Genomic DNA, 19,531 nt, shown 5'->3' on the forward strand with positions numbered 1-19,531 from the left:
AAGAATAGAATTTAAATCATGCTGTTTACACCCTGTTAGACTTTTAACTCCCTTTAACTTAAAAACATATCAATGGTTTATCAACAGGTTAAAACTTAACACATACAAGTGTTAGTATTTTTTTTATTCTCACCTAGCATTTGCTTATATCATTTCTCCCAATGGACGCTTCATGATTTAAAATCTTTTTCATCCATACTACTTATAAAGATCTTGATTAACACCAATATACTTTCATCATTTTATATACAGTATATGTAATTCTTACCACCATTGTTTCATAGTATAAATGGAGTACAAGGGTAAAGATGTCTTGCTAAGATTATTTAGGGCCACACCTTGTGATAGTGTACACAATTTTTAGAATTAAAATGTTATACTTGCTTAATGAGGGAATGCAACGAAGATTCACCAGATTGACTCATGGAAATTAATAGGCTAGGCCCCTATTTTACAAAGTTCAGAAGAATGAGAGGTGGCTACATTGAAAATAGGAAAATTTTCCTCTGCCAGAGTCATCAAAAACTAAATACAAGGGGTAAAGCAAGCCATTTAAGGCTTAAGTTAGGAAAAATTCTTTCCTCAGCAAGTCAGGGAATTACAACTATTCATCATCCTCTGTTGTGGGAGCTCATACTTATATACAGATAGATAGATACTTCATTGATACCAAAGGAAATTGCAGTGTCTCAGTAGCATTACCAGTGCATAGTTATACACATATTAGAAGAGAAATAAGAAAGAATAAAAAATAAGTTAATGTACCTCAAGCTGCCTAACAGGAGGGGATCATTACTTCCCCGGCTACAGAGTCTAATGGCTAAGGGTAAGAATGACCTCAGATAGCACTCTCTGGAGCAGCACAGTTGTCTTATCATTGATATAGTGAAATATTTTGAAACACGTCACAGGATAATTATTAAATAAAATGTCACACTAAAACAGAAAATGCCTCAGCAATCTAGCAGCATCCGTGGGGGGAGAAACCAAAGGTAATGCTTCGGCTCATTGACACTTCTACAGAACTGGCAAATGAGTAAACAAGCAAGTTTAAGTTACAGATAAGGGCTGAAAGAATTCACCAATTGCTATTCCTACCATGGCATTTTACTCCTTCCTCTTGTCCTCGCACCATCCCAGGACCCAAAAGTCCTTCTGAGTGAAGAGCCAGTCATCTGCACTTTTTTCAGTTTAGTGCAGTAATATTCAATATTTATGATGTAATCCCTTGTCCATTGAATTAATGCAAAGTGCACACAATACCCCAAATTTGTTTCACCAACGTCTTAAGTTTTTTTCTTTGAATTTCCAGATTCTGGGTTTTCCTTTGCTCTAAAATGTTGCATGTCACATAAATTTCATGGCAGACAATATTTTGATCTAAGAATGATGTTTTAAGGGAAACCATAAAGGAGGAAAAAGGATGGAGAGGTTTAGGCAGGAAATTTAAGCACTTAACAGTTTGGGAACTAAAGACATAGTCAGCAATTCTAGTAATTAAATGGGAGATGATCTAGAAGCCAGATTTTGAGAAGGATGTGAATTTTAAAATCAAAGATGAAATATTTAAAATATAGAATGCCATCTGCAATAAGTTTACCAGAAGTTTACCTGAAAAGCAACCTGAGCTGTGAAGATGAGTTTATCTCTTTCAAACAGACCTCTGGTTGTATAAACAAAAACTGAATAGGTGATTTCCTCTGTGAGATTGACAACACGATCATTAACATCATCTGCAGGTACTGAGCGGTGAATGGCATTTTCAAATACAACATGAAAAGCCTAAATAAATAGAACAAGAATTAATTAGATACTTCTAATATTGAAATTAAATATAATTTTAAATAATTATCAAAATCAAATATACTGGGAATTATAATTAATAATTGTCAAAATGGGGCCCAGGGATGCTAGTGCACAAATAACCTCCAACGATTGGACTGGAGGCAGGACGCCATCACCAAATTGCTTGCTCATGGTAGCTTGTGCATCACTGTGCTCTCCAAATTGTTGACGGAGTTTACACATTGACAAGACCATAAAGAGAACGTATTCATTAAAAAGAGATATGACTTAGTGCTGAATGTGGATTAATTAAGTGCCTTATACAGTATAGTCAGATTCTTGAAGCAATTCTTCCTGTCTTTAAGAACATTAACACCCCACAGGTTGCACAGGTTGTTTGAATTGAATTGAATTGACTTTATTTCTTACATCCTTCACATACATGACGAGTAAATAGTATTTACATCAGGACAGTCAATATAGTATAGAAATACAATTGTATCAGCGTGAATTAATCATTTTGATGGCCTAGTGGAAGAAGCTGTCCCGGAGCCTGTTGGTACTGGCTTTTATGCTGTGGTACTGTTTCCTGGATGGAAGCAGCTGGAACAGTTTGTGGTTGGGGTGATTGCACATCTGTCTCTGTAAATGTCCGGAATAGTGGGAATTATACATCTACAGATGTGCTGGGCTGTTCACACCACTCTCTGCCCAGTCTTGTGATTGAGGGAAGTACAATTCCCATACCAGGCAGTGATGCAGCCAGTCAGGATGCTCTCAATTGTGCCCCTCTAGAAATTCATTAGAATTTGGGGACTCCACAATCAGCTCCTTTGCTTTTGCAACATTAAGGAAGAGGTTATTTTCTTGACCCACTGTGTCAGGGTGATGACTTCTCTGTAGGCTGCCTCATTATTATTTGAGATGAGGGCAATCAATGTAGTGTCATCAGCAAATTTAATTAGCAGATTGGAGCTGTGGGTGGCAACACAGACATGGGTACACAGAGAATGAAGGAGAGGGCTTAGGGCATAGCCCTGAGGGTCACCAGTGTTGAGGGTCAGAGAAGCAGAGGTGAGGGAGCCCACTCTTAACACCTTCCAACAGTCTGATAGGAAGTCCAGGATCCAGCTGCACAAGGCAGGATGAAGGCCGAGGTCTCTGAGCTTCTTGTCTGTCTCCTTCTTGTCTGGTGTGACTACCTGCCTATAGCTCCTCTCTGTCACCTCTTCACTTTCCCTGACCAGAAGGTCATCGAGCTACATCTCCAGTTCCCTAACACAGCCCCTAAGGAGCTGCAGCTCGATGCACCTGGCACAGATATGGCCGCCCAGGAGGCTGGGAGTCTCCAGGACTTCCCACATCTGACACCCAGCACAGGACACTGGCCTCACACACATTCTTCCTGTCTGTATTCTACACAGATAACCTGCCTTGCCTTGACCCGTTATCGCCAAAGCCCCAATGAGCTAAAACCTTCCTACTCTGTCACCCACTTTAACACTGTCTCCTTTTAAACTCTTCCCACTGTTCTCACTGGTTGACATCCACGCACTTGTGCAGTCATGCCCTGATCAAACTGCTGAAAAAATATTTTTTTTGAGAATATTAGTACAAGGAGGACTGCTTTGGTTGAGCTTCTCCACCAGCTATTCTAATCCAGTGGTACAAACTAAAGAGAGCCCTTCCTGTGGTATTGCAGTGTATCCACATGCAGCAACATGTTGTGATCCTGCTGGGCACGAGGATTATACAATTTACCTATCTGGTATCTAGGTAACAATATCACTGACTGGAACACTCAACAAGCAACAAGAGCTTGAAATTTATAATGCTTATAGTTTAGCATTCTGATTTGCAAATTAACCATTGCTACTTTTGAGATATATTGTACATATCGCTCTTTAACACATTTAAGCTGAAATGAACTTTTCTAGCCATTCTGCATTTCAATTAGAATTCTGTTCAAAACACTTTTTGAGATGAAGGCTACCTTTAGATGTAGGCAGTGACACAAATTTTCCATCTCCCCAACACATTCCCAAAGCTATTTCCAATGAAGAGACCAAGTAGATAGTGTAGTACCAGCTCAAATATGCTTGTGCACATTCAGCAATCTCCAAATTTCCCACTCTATTACAGGCGTTAAACAGTTTCTTCCCCATTATTAATTCTTGGGCTTAACAAACATTTACTTTGAGAGAGAACTGGTAAATAGGATTGATCTTGTTGAGGTCATCAATAATGAAATAGAGCAAGGATGCTCTCTGTGCAGCTGGTCTATAATTTTCTCTTGCCACATTTATTTTAACCTCTGTAACTTTTGCTTCAGCCACCTGCAAAAATACAAAAGATGAGAATTAATACATTCGTGCAGTTAACAGCAACAACTACTGTTTCACTGTTTTCAAAGCAAAAGATTGTGTTGACACAGTTAAAAGTCAAATAGAGAATAAATCTCAGTTAAGTAAAAGACAGCTGCATTAAGTTATTTAGATAAAGGAATTACATAAAAATGAATTTGAAAACACACTATATTCAGTCACAGTTTAGTTTATGAATTAAATGTAAAGTATCTTTTTGTGAGTGGAGATTCAGAATATTAATGGTGAAATACAGTGAGTACTACGGTTTCAAACATATTTCTTTAATGGATCAATCCAGCAAAAGCAGCTCCAAAAGACAGATGTTTGGGGCCTCTGATTGTAGTGGAATTAGATCTATGAAATATTTCAAATGTCTGAATAAATTTCATTGATGGAGGAACAGTTTATACAGCATAAAGAATTGTAACACCATTAACGCCAGCCAACCTTTCGTTCTATTTCAGTAGCAGTGAGTTTGGTTGTCTCCAAGTTCTCTACCAGAGCTGTATCACCAAGAAAATTTCCTGAGGCTTCAGAAAGTCGAGCAAGAAGGGAGTCTTCTAATTGTTTAAGAACAATCTTAAACTCATTCTGTTGTGTTGTAAGATTCGCCTGAAATATTAGAGATAATTGTCTTATCTTAACAAAACTTCTACATATGGTTGCTTTTGTAAAAATGCACTTTTGGCAGAGAATTTTAACTATTTGAAATTTAGTAGAAATACAAATGTAATCTCCAGAATTGCTCTTCCGTTAAGAGAAATCTAATATTACATTCAACGATTTAAGTTAATTAACTGTTAGTAAATTACATCAACAAAAGTTTTGATGAGGGCAGCACGCCTGGTTGAAATACTCAGTCAATATACTGTGAAAGAAAAGTATCCTTCAGAAGACATTTTGTTAACAATAGAACTTTTGCTAAGAACAATTTATAAATGGCACCTTTTTAGAATTTCCCTGTAGGAAATTTACCTGCCCTGGCAACACTTCAGATAATATAAAACTCTTGATCTGTCCTAAAAGCATACATATTTCTGGAATTTAGAAAAGTATAACAGACAATCTGGAAACAACTAGGATACAAATACAGGAGAAACACAACCAAACTATCTGTGCTTCACCAATGTCAGTCAAAGCAGAATTATCAGCCAAGATTCACAGAAAACTCTTGCATTCTTCTTCAGAACTGCTAAGGGATCTTTTATATTCAGAGGGACAAATAGTGCCAAGTTTTGAAACTTCAAAACACTAAACAAATGCAAAGGAAGACACGGGAGTCTGAAATGCGATTCTGTGTTTACTTTAAGCAAGGTACGCACGTATCATGTGGTAATGTGATGACATATGCAATACAGGTATTTATACATATAACTCGTATTGAATTAATTAAACAAACAAGAATGCTTAGTCAGTATATGTACATCCAAGATTATTCAAGTATTACTTAAATACACAACACTCCTTCCTACTTAGCTACAACTGCAAATCACAATACAGCTACTATATACAGATATCCACAGCATGGTAAATTTTAAAATTTAAATGCTGTAGAGTCTTTTTTACTCTCAGAGGATAATGTCTTTCCAGACAAGGGGAGCACTCTGCTTGGCAGGTGAGACATGTAGCAGTGAAACAATCTCAGGTTCTGGAGTCTTCTCTGTGGTGATTGTGGGAGTTGACTCTGAATTTACAAGAAATGGTTCTGACAGCTCCAGAGATCTTTCCTCCCCATTCCTCTCTCTGGATCTACTTTGATCACTTTCTTTATCTTTCTCCCATTCCTTTTCTTTCACACCATTCTGTCTCATTCACTTTCTTTCCCTCCATCTGTTCTGTCCCTTTTCTACTTCTAGTTTGTGCATCTTGATCTTGAGAAGACTATTTGGTTCAATGGAGTATTCCTTTATTAATCCCTTTACAATTTGATGTCTCCTATTGGTTTCCTCACCCGCAACATCATCTGATGAATCCTCTGTTTTCCTATCTCCATTGACACCATTAATTAAATTGCCATTCACTTCCAGTGTAAGCTATATTCCTTGTCTATTGTTAGTTTCATATTGTAAATCTCAAAGTTATGCAGTCCTGGGCCACTTTCACCATTATCGTATTTTTCATCAACATCATGCAGATTGATGTTCTTTTTTAAACTGAAACTTGACTTCTTAGCTTTTTCACTTCCCTGTGCAGTCCATTTATTTTTGTCTACCCAACATACTTTTTGTGTGTGTTCAAATTTGTTGCATTTTCTGCAAGTTATGCCTTTAAACTTGCATTGGTCTGGTCTATGTGAGTCTCTGCCACAATGGTAACACAATTTGTTCAGCAATGCTGGTTTCTGTTTAGACAATGCAATTTTGTTAATGATTACTTTCATTCCTAATTGCAATTCAATTGCATCTCTGTCTGCACTTTCCACTGAAACAACGATTTCAACTGCTCTTTTAAATGTAAGCTGTACTCCAGTCAGGAGCTGTTTTTGAATCCTTTCTTGTAAGATTCCACAAACTAAACAATCTCTCAGTGCATCATCAAGCCCTTTGTTGAACTGATAATGCTCAGACAACTTCTTCAATTCTGCCACATACGCTGTAATGGACTGCCCTTCATTTTGATTCTGCTTTTGAAATCTAAAGTGTTCAGCAATCAACAATGGTTTTTGTTCTAAATGTTCCTGCCTCACTTTCACAATATCAGTAAAGCTGACTTCTGCAGGTTTGGTTGGAGCAGTTAAATGTCAAAGCAAACTACACGCCTTTAAACCCAATACACTAAAAAGAACTGGTACTCCTTTCTTACTGGTTATTTCATTTGCTTCATAATACTGTTCAATTTGCCCTGTATATAAAATCCATTTATCTGTTGAGTAATCAAATGTGTCTATCTTTCTGATGCAGCTAGCCATTTCTGTTCTTTCTTTATGATTATTATCACCTGCTACTCACCCTTTACGAACCTTGAATTCTTCCATTTTATTGCCTTTTGTTAACACTTGACTGTCTCTGCACTTCATGTGCTGCTTTTTAAAAAACTTAACCACTGTTACAAGGTTACTGTTGCATCAATATAATTAAGAAGAAAATTTCATTTGATTTCAAAAGTATTGCCAAATTTCATGAATAATATTAAAAATATCACTGATCTGATTATATTAACAACATAAAATTTATGCTCGATCTGAATGAGCAACGTTATGGAAAATATACTACTGTGACAAATTTTCTAAGATATTCATTAAATGTGTATTTCTACAAATTTGCCTTTTTATTTGTGTACTTAAAATGTACCTTCAGTTGTTCTAAGTCAGGACGTTCTTTTGCAACCACCGAAGCTAGTAGCTGATCTTCTAAACCATCTCTTGTCACAAGGAAATTAATCAAAGTGCACTGAGCTTGCATTTCTGGTTTGAAATGTGGATTAAAATACTTGGTGTGGAGGATCATTCTGAATTTGGGATGATATTCAACCTCTTTATCCCCTATGTGAATATATCTAAACCAAGAGTAAAATAATAATTATTTAAATCTCCAGGTTATAGAATAAGTTGTGCTCAACTTTACAATATATTTATAGATATAAATATAAATGCAACCCTGTTGTCAATTTATCTGTACTTGTTCTGAGAAACGAGATAGAGATCATACCAGTTATCTTTTTTATACCCAGAGAGCAGGTGGAACCAAACCTCTGAACATATTTAAGGGTGAACTGGTCAGATTATTGATATTCAGAGGAGTCACGGGTTAGGATTCAAATGAAACATGGAGCTGAGGCCAAGATTAGAATAGCCATGATCTTACTGAATGATGGAAGCTTTCTTGAGAAACCACACTGTGCAATGTTGCTGCTAATTCTATGGTCCTTGTAATTCATGTATGTAGTGCAGGATATCTGGGGGCTATCTGCATGCTTGTATATCTGCAGCAAGCATGTTTATTTTTGTCATATTAATGACTCAGAAGGAGATATATCCTGCTTGCCATTTCTAGATAAATACCTACTATGCAGCATGTCATGGCTATGTAATGTGTAAAATGGCTGTGTAGGACAGGGAGGAAAGGTTACTGCAAAGGAGTTCATATTGTTAATGTATTGTCTAATCACTATAAATAGCATTGAAAAAATGGGTCAGTTTCTAATTGGCAAGCTGAAACTTGTGGTGTGCCACAGGGATCAATCAATGCAGGGGCATCAGACATTTATAATCTATGCCAAAGACTTCCATGAAAGTGATCAAGCACTTTGTAGTTAAATGTGCTTGGGAAAGCAACCTGTAAAGACAAACAGAGAGCCTGTGAAAAGACGTTCTTCTGTTAAGTGAATGGACAAAAACTGCAGTATAACATTAAAATTAAAACATGAGGTTATCCATTTTGAAAGAAGATTCAAACAGCAGAGACTGTAGAATGCTGTTGCATAGAGAGATCATGGTTTCTTTGTGTTGTTAAACCCAGAATATCTGTACTGTTTTTGTTTACTAATTTAAGGAAGATGGGTCAAGAAAGGTTGATGAGGTTGCTTCCTGGTGTGAAGAGATATCAAAATGTTGAGCAGATACAGCTATACTATATTATAGTACTTTATTCAAAGACACGTTGTCAAAGAATGCATAAATTATACAACCTTGAGATTTGTCTGCTCACAGGTGACTACAAAGCAAGAAACCCATAACAACCCAATTTAAAAAAAGCCCAACACCCAATGCACAGTGAAAGAGAAAAGAAATACTGATCATGTAAACAATTGAAGCAAGCAACAGTATTTCAAACCATGTTGAGCACTTAGATCTGAATAGGCCCAAGCTTCGCTCTTAGTTCACTATATGAGTGGGGCAAATCACTGTGAACCTCACGGGCACAAAGCACAGCAGCCAAGGCAGTCTCACAGTGTCATGGAGAGAGAAATAACATCATGGAGGAATGAGCAAAATCGGTCCAACCCTTACCTCCAGTCCCAACACCCTGTCCTTCCAGTCTATCTGAACCAGCATTTAAATTGTCCAATTGGTGGATTGTGCCTTGCATTTGTACCCATGACCTGCCACAGTGAAACTCTCCAGGCTTAGTCCACACTACAAAGCCTTGACCTCTCCAAAATAGCTCAGCACTTAGAGAATTCCAACATCACACATGGGTTAGTTGGACATCATCAAAACTTCTGTGTCAATTCCCCCTCCCTGAATTGCACACTCCAACTCCAGCACAACACAGCTCAACCCTAGAATTCACTTCGCCTTTCCTCACCTCTTCATTGTTTCCAGTAATAGTTTACCACAATTTACTTCAGAAAAGTTGTTATTAATAATATTTTTAGTCAAATTTCTTGCCTTTTAAACTACCAGTAAGCTGTCCCTTGCCTTCAGTAGCACCATCTTAAACTGGAACTACTATATTAAACTATTCTACTGTATATTATACGGCTGTGGTGCATTAAAAGAATGATAAATCACCTTATTGAAACAGACACATTTTCTTCCTTAATTAACACTGCTAAGCCATCCCTTGTCTCTTTTGGAACATCTTTTAATCCAAACTATTGAGCACCTAATCCTGGTTACCTTGCAACCATGTCTCTGTAAGAGTTATTATAATATTTATGTGATGCTACTTATACCAATAATTCATCTATCTTGTTCCAAATGCTTCATGCACTCAGAGTCTTGAGGTCTGATTTATTTTTATAGTTCTTACCTTAAATTCAAATTCTATAGTATATATTTGCTCTTTTTCTCCCCTTCACTATGCTGTCCCACTACTCTCATTTATTTTTTAAAAATTTGTTCATACAAACACTTTGGCCTTCTCCACTTCTAATTCATGCCCCATTTGTAAATTGAACAAACAAGTTATGACATCTAAAGAGTAAATGACAGATAATCTTACTTTCCCTTTTTGATCGTGTTTCTTCCCAAGAGAGGATCCAGCACAGCTTCCACGGTCTCACTAATATTTTCAAGTAATAAAGTATCTCCATTGGATACAGCATTTTCAATGCTGTCAAGATATCTGCATACCCAATAAAAATATTACTTGTTTGTATAATTTAAAATAATAGTTTTAGGGATAACAGTAGCTAGAAGTTAGATCATGCCAGGTTCTGGGCATAATCTAAGTAAGCACATTACATGTGTCTAAAAGCATTGTGGATAGTTTATGGGAAACTGGTTATTATTAATAACTAGTTCACTTGTCCAAGAAGTGTCAAGTTTACCAAGTTGCCCAGTGTTCATCATGGTATCATCAATAGCATCATCAGCAAACTTCTTCCATCTGTGGCGTTCGCCATGACCAGGTACACAAACTGACCAGCCCACATAAACACTTCAGATACAAGAGGTCAAAGGTTGAATATCCTGGAGCTAATGAAGAAGTTATCATCCTCACACAGTAGTGTCAAGAAAACAACCTCTCCCTTAATGTCACAAAAACAAAGGGCCCAAAGGACCACTGGGGACCTGAGTCACCCCAACCATAAACGGTTCCAGCTGCTACCTTTCGGGAAACAGTACCGCAGCATAAAAGCCAGGACCAACAGGCTCCGGGACAGCTTCTTCCATCAGGCCATCAGACTGCTTAATTCGTGCTGACTCTACTGTATTTCTATGTTATATTGACTATCCTGCTGTACTTACTACTTGTAATAAATTACTACAAATCTACCAGCCATGAGTTTGTTGGAATACTTTTGTAGGACAAAAACCTGCTTGATTGGCACTTCATGCACCACCCTTAACACTGATTCCATACATCACTAGCACACCGTGGCTGTAGGGTATACCATTTATAAAATGCTCTGTGTTACTCAACCTTTACTCCAAGAGTACCTCTCAAACCCAAGACCTTTACCACTTAGAAGGACACGAATAGGAACCCCACCACCTGCATATTCACCATCAAATCACACAACATCCTGGCACGCAGTATACGCTACCAGCCCCTCACCATCACTGAGCCTAACTCCTGGAGTGTGACTGCAGTTGTTCAAGAAGGTAGATTGCTATCATCTTTTCAAGGCCAATTAGGGATGGGCAATACATAATTGCCTTTTCATTAAGCACTAAACTGCAGCTAGTGAGTGACAGCAGATCGATATTAAGGGCGTATATCTTGCCAATATAGCACGTTCAGTAGATTCTATTTAAAATATTCTGTTATGGCCTGGATGGGGAAGTGGAGGGAGGGGTTGATGGATTTGCTGGTGTCGCACGGGTTGTGGATGGTGTGGAGGGCTGTCGGGGGTTGCAGTTGATGGGATGGAGGGCTGGCAGATGTAGTTCAACCCCAATCAGTGTAGGGTGGTTCATTTTGGTAGGTCGAGTGTGATGGTGGAGTATAGTGTTGATGGAGGGACTCCTGGTGGTGTGGAGGATCTGTGAGAACTTGGAGTCCGTGTCCAAGGGATGCTCGAGGTCGCTGCGCGGGTTGACTGTGGTTGTGAGGGCTTGCAGTGCATTGGCCTTCATTAACCATGGGATTGATTTTGAGAGCCAAGAGGTACAGTAATTTTGCAGCTGTATCGGACCATGGTTGGGCCCTATTTGGAGTGCTGTGCTCGGTTCTGGTCGCCTCGCTGCAGGAAGGATGTGGAGGGGGTGCGGAGGAGATTTACAGGGATGTTGCTGGGATTTGGGAGCATGCCTGATGGGGGTGGGTTGAGTGAACTTGGCCTTTTCTCCTTGGAGTGACAGAGGATGATAGGTGATCTAATATCGGTGTATAAGCTGATGAGAGGCATCGATTGCGTGGATCATCAGAGGCTTTTTCGGGAGCTGAAATGGCTAACATGAGAGGACAAAGTTTTAAGGTGCTTGGAAATAGGTACAGAGGAGATGTTGGAGTAAGTTTTTTTTAAACGCAGAGAGTGGTGAGGGTGTGAAATGGGCTGCCAGCGACGGCGGTGGAGGTGGATATGATAGGGTCTTTTAAGAGCCTCCTGGATAGGTACATGGGGCTTAGAAAAGTAGAAGGCTATGGGTAACCCTAGGTAATTTCTAAAGTAAGCACATGTTCGGCACAAAATTGTGGGCCGAAGGGCCTGTATTGTGCTGTAGGTTTTCTATGTTTCTAAAATATTGTCTAGTGTTGACAAAGTGCTACTAAACTGGAAATGACAGACATATTTAAAAAATAATAACAACTAATCTGGATAACTACTGACTAAACATACACCAGTCTAGATGACAGGCATTTCAAAAGGTCCCTTAGAATACTATTTTATACAGTATATTGCATTGACAGTTCAACCCAAATCAATAAAATTGAAATAGAACAAGTCTATGGATCACAGTAAATAATCTATTGTTAAGTAATTAACTTCAAACTTACTCAGAAAATAAAATATGTTTAATGTCCTGAGAAAATGCTATAGTTAAAGTACATACAATCAATCTTAGATATATTCAACACTGTGATCACCAAACTTAATTGATAGGGAAACTATCCAATGATCTCCACTAAAGAGACCACACTACTGAATTTCACTAAATGCAAACAACAACATCCAGAATAATTTGATGATGGAATTTATGACAGCTACTACAAAAGTACAGATATATCCAAAACAATGTCCATGGCTACAGCATGAATGTACCAGCTCAGGGATATGAATGGAATATGGAATATTCTGGAAGAATGTTAAGAAGCATTTCTTTACTGGGAGAGTAATGCTGGCATTAGCGGTCAACGACACAAAACTGGGATGTATTCTGAAATAAAGTTTAAAAAAAAACTTTTTCATCTGGGAAGTAAAGAAATAAAGCAAAACTTAATGCGTCAACTATTTGTAAACCATTTTCAATTATTTAATCTTCAACTAACATACATACCCTTTTTGTCCAAGTCTTATTACTTTCAAATCATCTCCATATTTTTTCTTAATCCATTTAATGCCCTGCAGCTGTGCATCAATAATTAAAGGCCAACGCTCTGTATTACAGAGAATTGTAGCGTTTTCTGATGATGTCCGATCACTTGGCAATCCCTGATTATTCCATGCAGCAATATCAACATCATCAGTCAGAAGAGAAATTGGATCTAAATTTTCAGTAATTGGTATTGGCACCTAAAACAATTTCCCCAAAAAGTCATATTGTAAATATCTTGAAATCTGATTGGAACTCACATCATAAGTATAAAAATATTTACATACTTGAGGCCTATATTAAGATTTGAAATTAAAATATCTGTGTGCAATTATTTGAATATATTTAAAGTTTCAAATAATATCTTTTCACTCCTTTAGAAAATGTGTCTAGTATTTGGATTTGATGCATTTTTGGTGTGAAAAAATAGGTATTGTGCTAAAACCAGTTCAGATGCCACAAAACAATTGATGATGCCATAACTGTTTTTGGCTTGACTTAGTTATTAATAACAGCAATTAGATCAAAAGAGCTTCACCAATGACCTTCACACTAACTCACAATGAAACAAAAAGTGCATTCTGCTGCAAGAGATCATTCTGATGAATTGCTCTTTTTAAAAAACTATTCTGGACTCTGACCTGAGCATTTCACAGATGGTTGTTTTTTTTTTATAGAATCATTCACACACTGACTTACAAGAAGTGAGCAAATTTCTTCAAACATAGCTTGGACATAAGAAATAATGGGAGAAATAGGGAAAACAACGGAGATAGGAAAAAGGGGGAGATAACAGTGCATGTCCCAGTGAAAACTCTTCCTGACCAAGGTACAGGTCTAATGGCCCAAAATTCTGAAATCAGCAGTACAAGAAATCAGGCTAAAAATCAAGAGATCTGTGAAAAACACTTACCAATTCAAAGAAACCATAATCTTTACAGATGTTTGCAGGTATTGATTTATTTTCCTCATAAAAATTTCACAGGAGGACTTTTGAACACAAAAGTAATATCCCAGGGGAGAGGTGGGCTACTCCTTTCAACATAATATACTTCTCATTTTATAGTGAGTTAAGCATGAGGGTCACAGGTCAAGACATTTTGATACAATGTTTGTTGTTAAATAATTAAAATAAGATGAGCACATTGATGATGTCATCACTTGTAGGAAATATAATGAGCAAGTGAAGCTTGTGTTAAGAAACATGACATCTGGATGCATCTAACTTCCCAAAAGATGGACATTCTGTCAAAAAGCATTCAAATTAAGTAACATTTGTTTTTGCGTGTAATATGTTCTGTTTCAAGACAATTGTAATCTGATCACCACAGTAAAGATAACAATGAGGACACTGAACAGGAAGAATTACCTAAATTACACATTTTCTCACTGAAAAAAGGATGCAAGTTTGAATTGTTTTTCTGGAATTCGTTTTTTAAAATGTTTGCCGTTGCTGGCCCATTGACCTTTAAGAATCTCCAATCCATGGTTGTTCAAAGGAGCATTGGGGATGATAGTGACACAGAATCCACGTATCAAAGTCCTTCAAGATGATGGAAGAAGCACACCATCTTACAAACTACCCAACTACAAGTTTCAGAAGTGTTTACATCAGCCTCATCAGTCATCTCAGACCAAAGCAGGAATAGTCAAAGGGATTTCTTTAGAAAAGTCATTCACTCATCTATCAGAACCAATTCACCCAATAGAGTGATGTTTTGTTTCTTAATTTAGGTTCAAGACCCTGGCTTCAGACTGGACTCAAGCACTTTGTTTCCAAAAATATTTAATTCTCATCATTGATCACTTTGCTTTAGATCTTGTCTAGTTATTTCTATTTCTTCCTCTTATTCACCAGGTTTGTTATGACGGCTGTATGTATTCAGAAAAAGAATCTTCAGCTCTATATTGACCATTTTTGAATGTCCTGACTCTAAGAAGGTATAGCATTTTGTTCAGTTGCTGTACCCTGCCTGACACGTTTATTGTTTTTGTGACTTTGCATTATCATTTTGTCCTTCCTCTGTAACTTTTGAAATTCCCCTGTTCCTCCAGAATCCTTCTCTTTGCCAGAGAAGATAATAATAATTTATCATTTGGTCTCTCATATTACAGAGTTACTTTTAATAAATTCAATCTGCACAAGTAATAAACAATATTTAACATTGTGTGTTCCAGTACTCAATGCATAATATCAACAGCAATAGCCAAGCCTCTGAATGAATGTCATCAATTCACAGTTCTCTAAGCAATTTAAAGCAAATCTGTACCTCAAGTTTTTCTAGGAAGGGCATCCAGTAATTATTCAAAAGTTCATTCCTATATTTTTTTGTGAAATATCCAACGTAAGAAACAAATGCTGTAACAAGGAGCACATCACCACACAATGTCTTTTCCTGTTCCCTGAACAGTGCAACAGATTCACCCCAACGGATCTTCTCTGATACCAAACCTCCAACCAGTCTGTAAGAAATCAAAACTGTTTAACTGAAATATTATCTATTTTTCTTCTTTTGTCCTTTTGTCTCCACTAGGATAATTAGAATGAGGAAAAGAGCAGGAATATTTTACTCAATCTATTCTAAATCACAGACTAACAGTGTGGAAAGGCAACCCACAGAAAATTTCCTCCTTTTTCTGTCAAAGCAACCCAAAAAGGTCACTGATTGTCCCCCCAATTGCATGCTTATTTAAAAATAGAAGACAAGATGCGTTTGACTCTGTAAGTAGTTGTTCCAGGAATGAGGGATTTCAGTTAGACTGGAAAAGCTGGTGTGGTTCTTTATGGAGAGAACCAACCAAGAGAGATATAGAAAATTGATATAAATCAATTGTGAATGTGAATGGTTTAGAACAAATTGTTAAAAGTTCTGAGGATAATAATAACATTTTTAAGTAAAAGATATACATAGATGAAATGATTTTATATCTCAGAGAAATGTTGGGATCTGGAATTCACTGTCTGTGGGGTCCAAACCAAATCTAATCTACTGGATGGATTTTGAGAGAGAATACTTTTCAGGAGAAAGAGCAGAGGATTAGAATTGATAGAAATTCTAGGAGCGCAATTTAGACTTGATAGACCACATGACTTCCTCCTGAGTTGTACCAATTTTATGATTTTATAAATTATTCTGAACTTTTACGTGGCACCATATAGCATTTCACAACCAATTTAGAGTGATACAAGGCCAAATCCTAAACTAATTCATTTTTATTGAATTATGCCTAAATGAATTGGAAATTTGATACCGGCATATTTGTTAACCAAAATTCTTTAGGATTATGTCTACATAATATGAGCAGATAGATGTGACTCAATATAAAATGTGCACTCAAAAATTTATACCTTCAAAAGTGCAGTTTTCCTTCTGTAATTCTGGAATATGCTCCAGTAAGGAATGATCTTCAATCATCCAAAATAACATGTTTCAGGAGATGAGGGTGAATTACCAATCTTATTTTAAAATCTTTGGAAACAATCCTAGCCAAATAGCACAGACCAAGTAATCATGTACTGCTGAGATTACTAAGGTAGGAGACCAAAAGGAGGCTGGGGATTTGAAAAGTTAAATAGCACAGAAAATTTCCAAACAGTTAACTTTATACAAACTGGAAATCTGCAACAGATGAAAGGGGCAAACAGTCTGAATAGCTTAAAAATTTGGCCATTTAGTAGAACAGTCATAAATGCAAATCCCTATGTTATCTACACAATCAAGTTTTGTTGCTTCAGTCTTTAGAGTTGCCTGTTTCTGGATACAGGTGTGTAGCAGCTGGTAACTGCAAGGTTTGAATTTCCTATAGTCTCCATTGGTGTGTCATTCACAGTAACAATGGAACATTGAGGAGAAATAAATACATTCAAGATCACTCTGGATTGATTATGAAATGAAATTCTGAAGAGTGGAGCATCTAGAACTAGTGCAGGTTGCTCATTTAGCACTCCGTAAAGCCAATGTACCTGTTTGCAAGTGAAATTGTTCTATTAGTAGTATCTGCTTCATCTTGACATTTGAGTTTTTCAGCAGTGGCTTTTTCAAATTCAGCTGTCAACTTTGCTAAATTTTCATCAAGTTCCTGAAAATTGAGAAAGGTTCCATTATAACTTATTATTTCAAATAAAACACAGTAACAGGACAATTTAGCTTCTGAGCCAATTCCATCATTTATTCAGTCCTTAGTTGATCTATAAACTTAACATACAACATGTACCCTGTTTTTAAGATTAATTATTGATATTTTTGGTTATTAAATCTCTATCAGATTTAAAACTAGCTTAGCATCATTTGCAGTTTTTGGACAAAATTCTAAATTGCTACCTTTTATTACAAACAGAAAAACCTAGCCCTAATTATAAGAAAATGGTTCGTAGTTCCACAGTCTCTAAGAGCTTCAGTTTGACCAACGGACACTTTAATAATAATTTTGCCTCTAACTCGTATACACAAGGGTCTTACTGTGCACATCAGATCATTAAAAGCAATCCTTATGAACTAAATAGTTGGGACGATTGTCAATGTGAAGTTGGTGCAGGCCACTTCACTGCCTGCACAAAACTGTGATTTAATCTTCCTATATGGCAGAAAATAGAGAAGTGGAATATATGCTAAATTATAAAAGTTTGAAAGAGGTTGGTGTTCCAAGGACCACAGTATCATAGTACATGAATCAGTGAACATTAACATCAAAATCAATCAGTAAGGACAGAAGGCATGGTGGCCCTGCGTGAGTAGTTGACAGCAGGAGTAGAGTAGATATCGTGCTCTGATTGCATAAAACACTGATGAGATTGCACTTTTGTACAGGATGTAAGGATGGATATACTTTTGTTAAAGGTGTGCAGTGAAGGTTCACCAGGCTGATTTCACTGAAGATCTGTCACTTAAGGAGAGATTAAATGGACAAGGTCTATATATTTTTGGCTTTAAAAATAAGAGGTAACAAATTTTTTAAAATAGGAGATTAAATTCTTAAGGGAATTGGCTAAATAAATATGGTTTTGATGCTTCCCTTCAGTGAATGCTTTGAGCCCAAGCTCACAATCTCAAAATAAGGGGTACAATGAAAAGAATATTTTTGATTCTGACCCAAAAGGAACATGGAGCTTTAGTTGCTAAATATATTCAAGAGCTAAATTAATTGATATTAAGAACATCAAGGAATATAGGTTCATGGAAGTGATGCTGAGATCAAAACTAAATGGTAATCTTATTGAATGGCAGAGCAGATATAGGGGGATGTATTACCTACTATTTATATTTCTTACATTATTATTTCTTTTATCATATTGGATGTCTGATGCAGTTTGAGTTTGTGAAGAAGGCAAAACTGGATTTAAAATTTCTAATAGAGTGTGATAAACTTAAAGCAAAAATTAAATCTGACACCCGCTTAACTTTTTAAAGGCATTCCATGATTTTGGGAAAAATCTTATTGAACTCTTAAAATGAATCTAATTTCTCTTTGATTATTTGTGATGTTTATACCTACATTAATCATACGTGTAATACCAGCAAGTTTCTCCTGTGCTGCTGCCAGTTCAGCATTAGCCTGTGCCAGAGCGATCCTCTTAGGTTCCACCTCACAGAACACCTCATAAAATTTCACTATGTTTATACACCAGGAGCATAAACCAGCAGCAGCTATGGATTTAGTCCGAACAAATTCAGCATCAAACATTGGATTGTCAAGAATTGGCCTGGTAAAAGGAAATTCATAAATAGAAAACTAAAAGGATTTTTTTTTAATTTTAAGAAATTAGTACTTTGCTATATTTTAATGATGAATATACAAAATCTTTTCTATTATAACTGCAGTACTATTTTCTATATAATATAAACTATATCAGCTATCAGTAATAGACAAGAATTTATTCAATCTGAAAAAGGTTTTGATAAAACATATTTGTGTCCAACAGCTAATACTTACAAAGAACATAAAAGAACTGAAGTGTGCCATTCATCTTGTGCTTGTTATTCCTTTCAATGATCTTTTATCGGAATGACATTTTCCTTAACATGCAAATATCTATTGTTCTCTGTCTCTGTCTTCAATATTTTTTAAGACTCCATTTCTTTTGTGGATAAAATATCTCAAAGATTCACTAACACTATCTGTTTATTTTGAGGCTATGATCCCTGGGTTTTAGACATGCCTGAGGGGTGACTTAATGGCAGAATATAAGATTACAAGTGTTACAGACAGAGTGGACAGTCAGTGACCTTTTCTCAGGGGGGTAAGGTAAAATATTAGAGGGTATAGATTTAAGGTGAGCTGGAGAAAGATTAAAGGGGATTTACAAGGCAAGTGTTTTTTTGAAGCCAAAGAATTGTGTGTTTCTGGAACCCACTGCCAGGAGAGGTAGAAGCAGCAGATACAATAGCGATGTTTAAAGAAGCATTTAAGCAGGCACATGAACATGCAGGGAATGGGGGAAGTATCAATCTTGTGCAAGCTTATAAGATTACTTCAGATGGGCATTATGTTCAGCGCAGATATTGTAATTTGAAGGTCT

The 19,531-nt window shown here is 36.8% G+C and overlaps 1 protein-coding gene across 1 annotated transcript in view; it reads right to left on the minus strand.

The window, feature by feature from the left end:
* The window catches only part of LOC132380342 (dynein axonemal heavy chain 17-like), a 247,591-nt gene that overhangs the window by 26,258 nt on the left and 201,802 nt on the right, over positions 1-19,531 (minus strand). The window contains 9 exon segments of the mRNA XM_059949089.1: positions 1,612-1,782; positions 3,981-4,121; positions 4,599-4,763; positions 7,442-7,646; positions 10,037-10,159; positions 12,979-13,214; positions 15,285-15,477; positions 16,979-17,094; positions 18,508-18,715. Coding sequence (XP_059805072.1) covers positions 1,612-1,782; positions 3,981-4,121; positions 4,599-4,763; positions 7,442-7,646; positions 10,037-10,159; positions 12,979-13,214; positions 15,285-15,477; positions 16,979-17,094; positions 18,508-18,715 — 1,558 coding nt within the window.

This window comes from Hypanus sabinus, chromosome 23 (genome assembly GCF_030144855.1).
Source record: "Hypanus sabinus isolate sHypSab1 chromosome 23, sHypSab1.hap1, whole genome shotgun sequence".
NCBI lineage: Eukaryota > Metazoa > Chordata > Chondrichthyes > Myliobatiformes > Dasyatidae > Hypanus > Hypanus sabinus.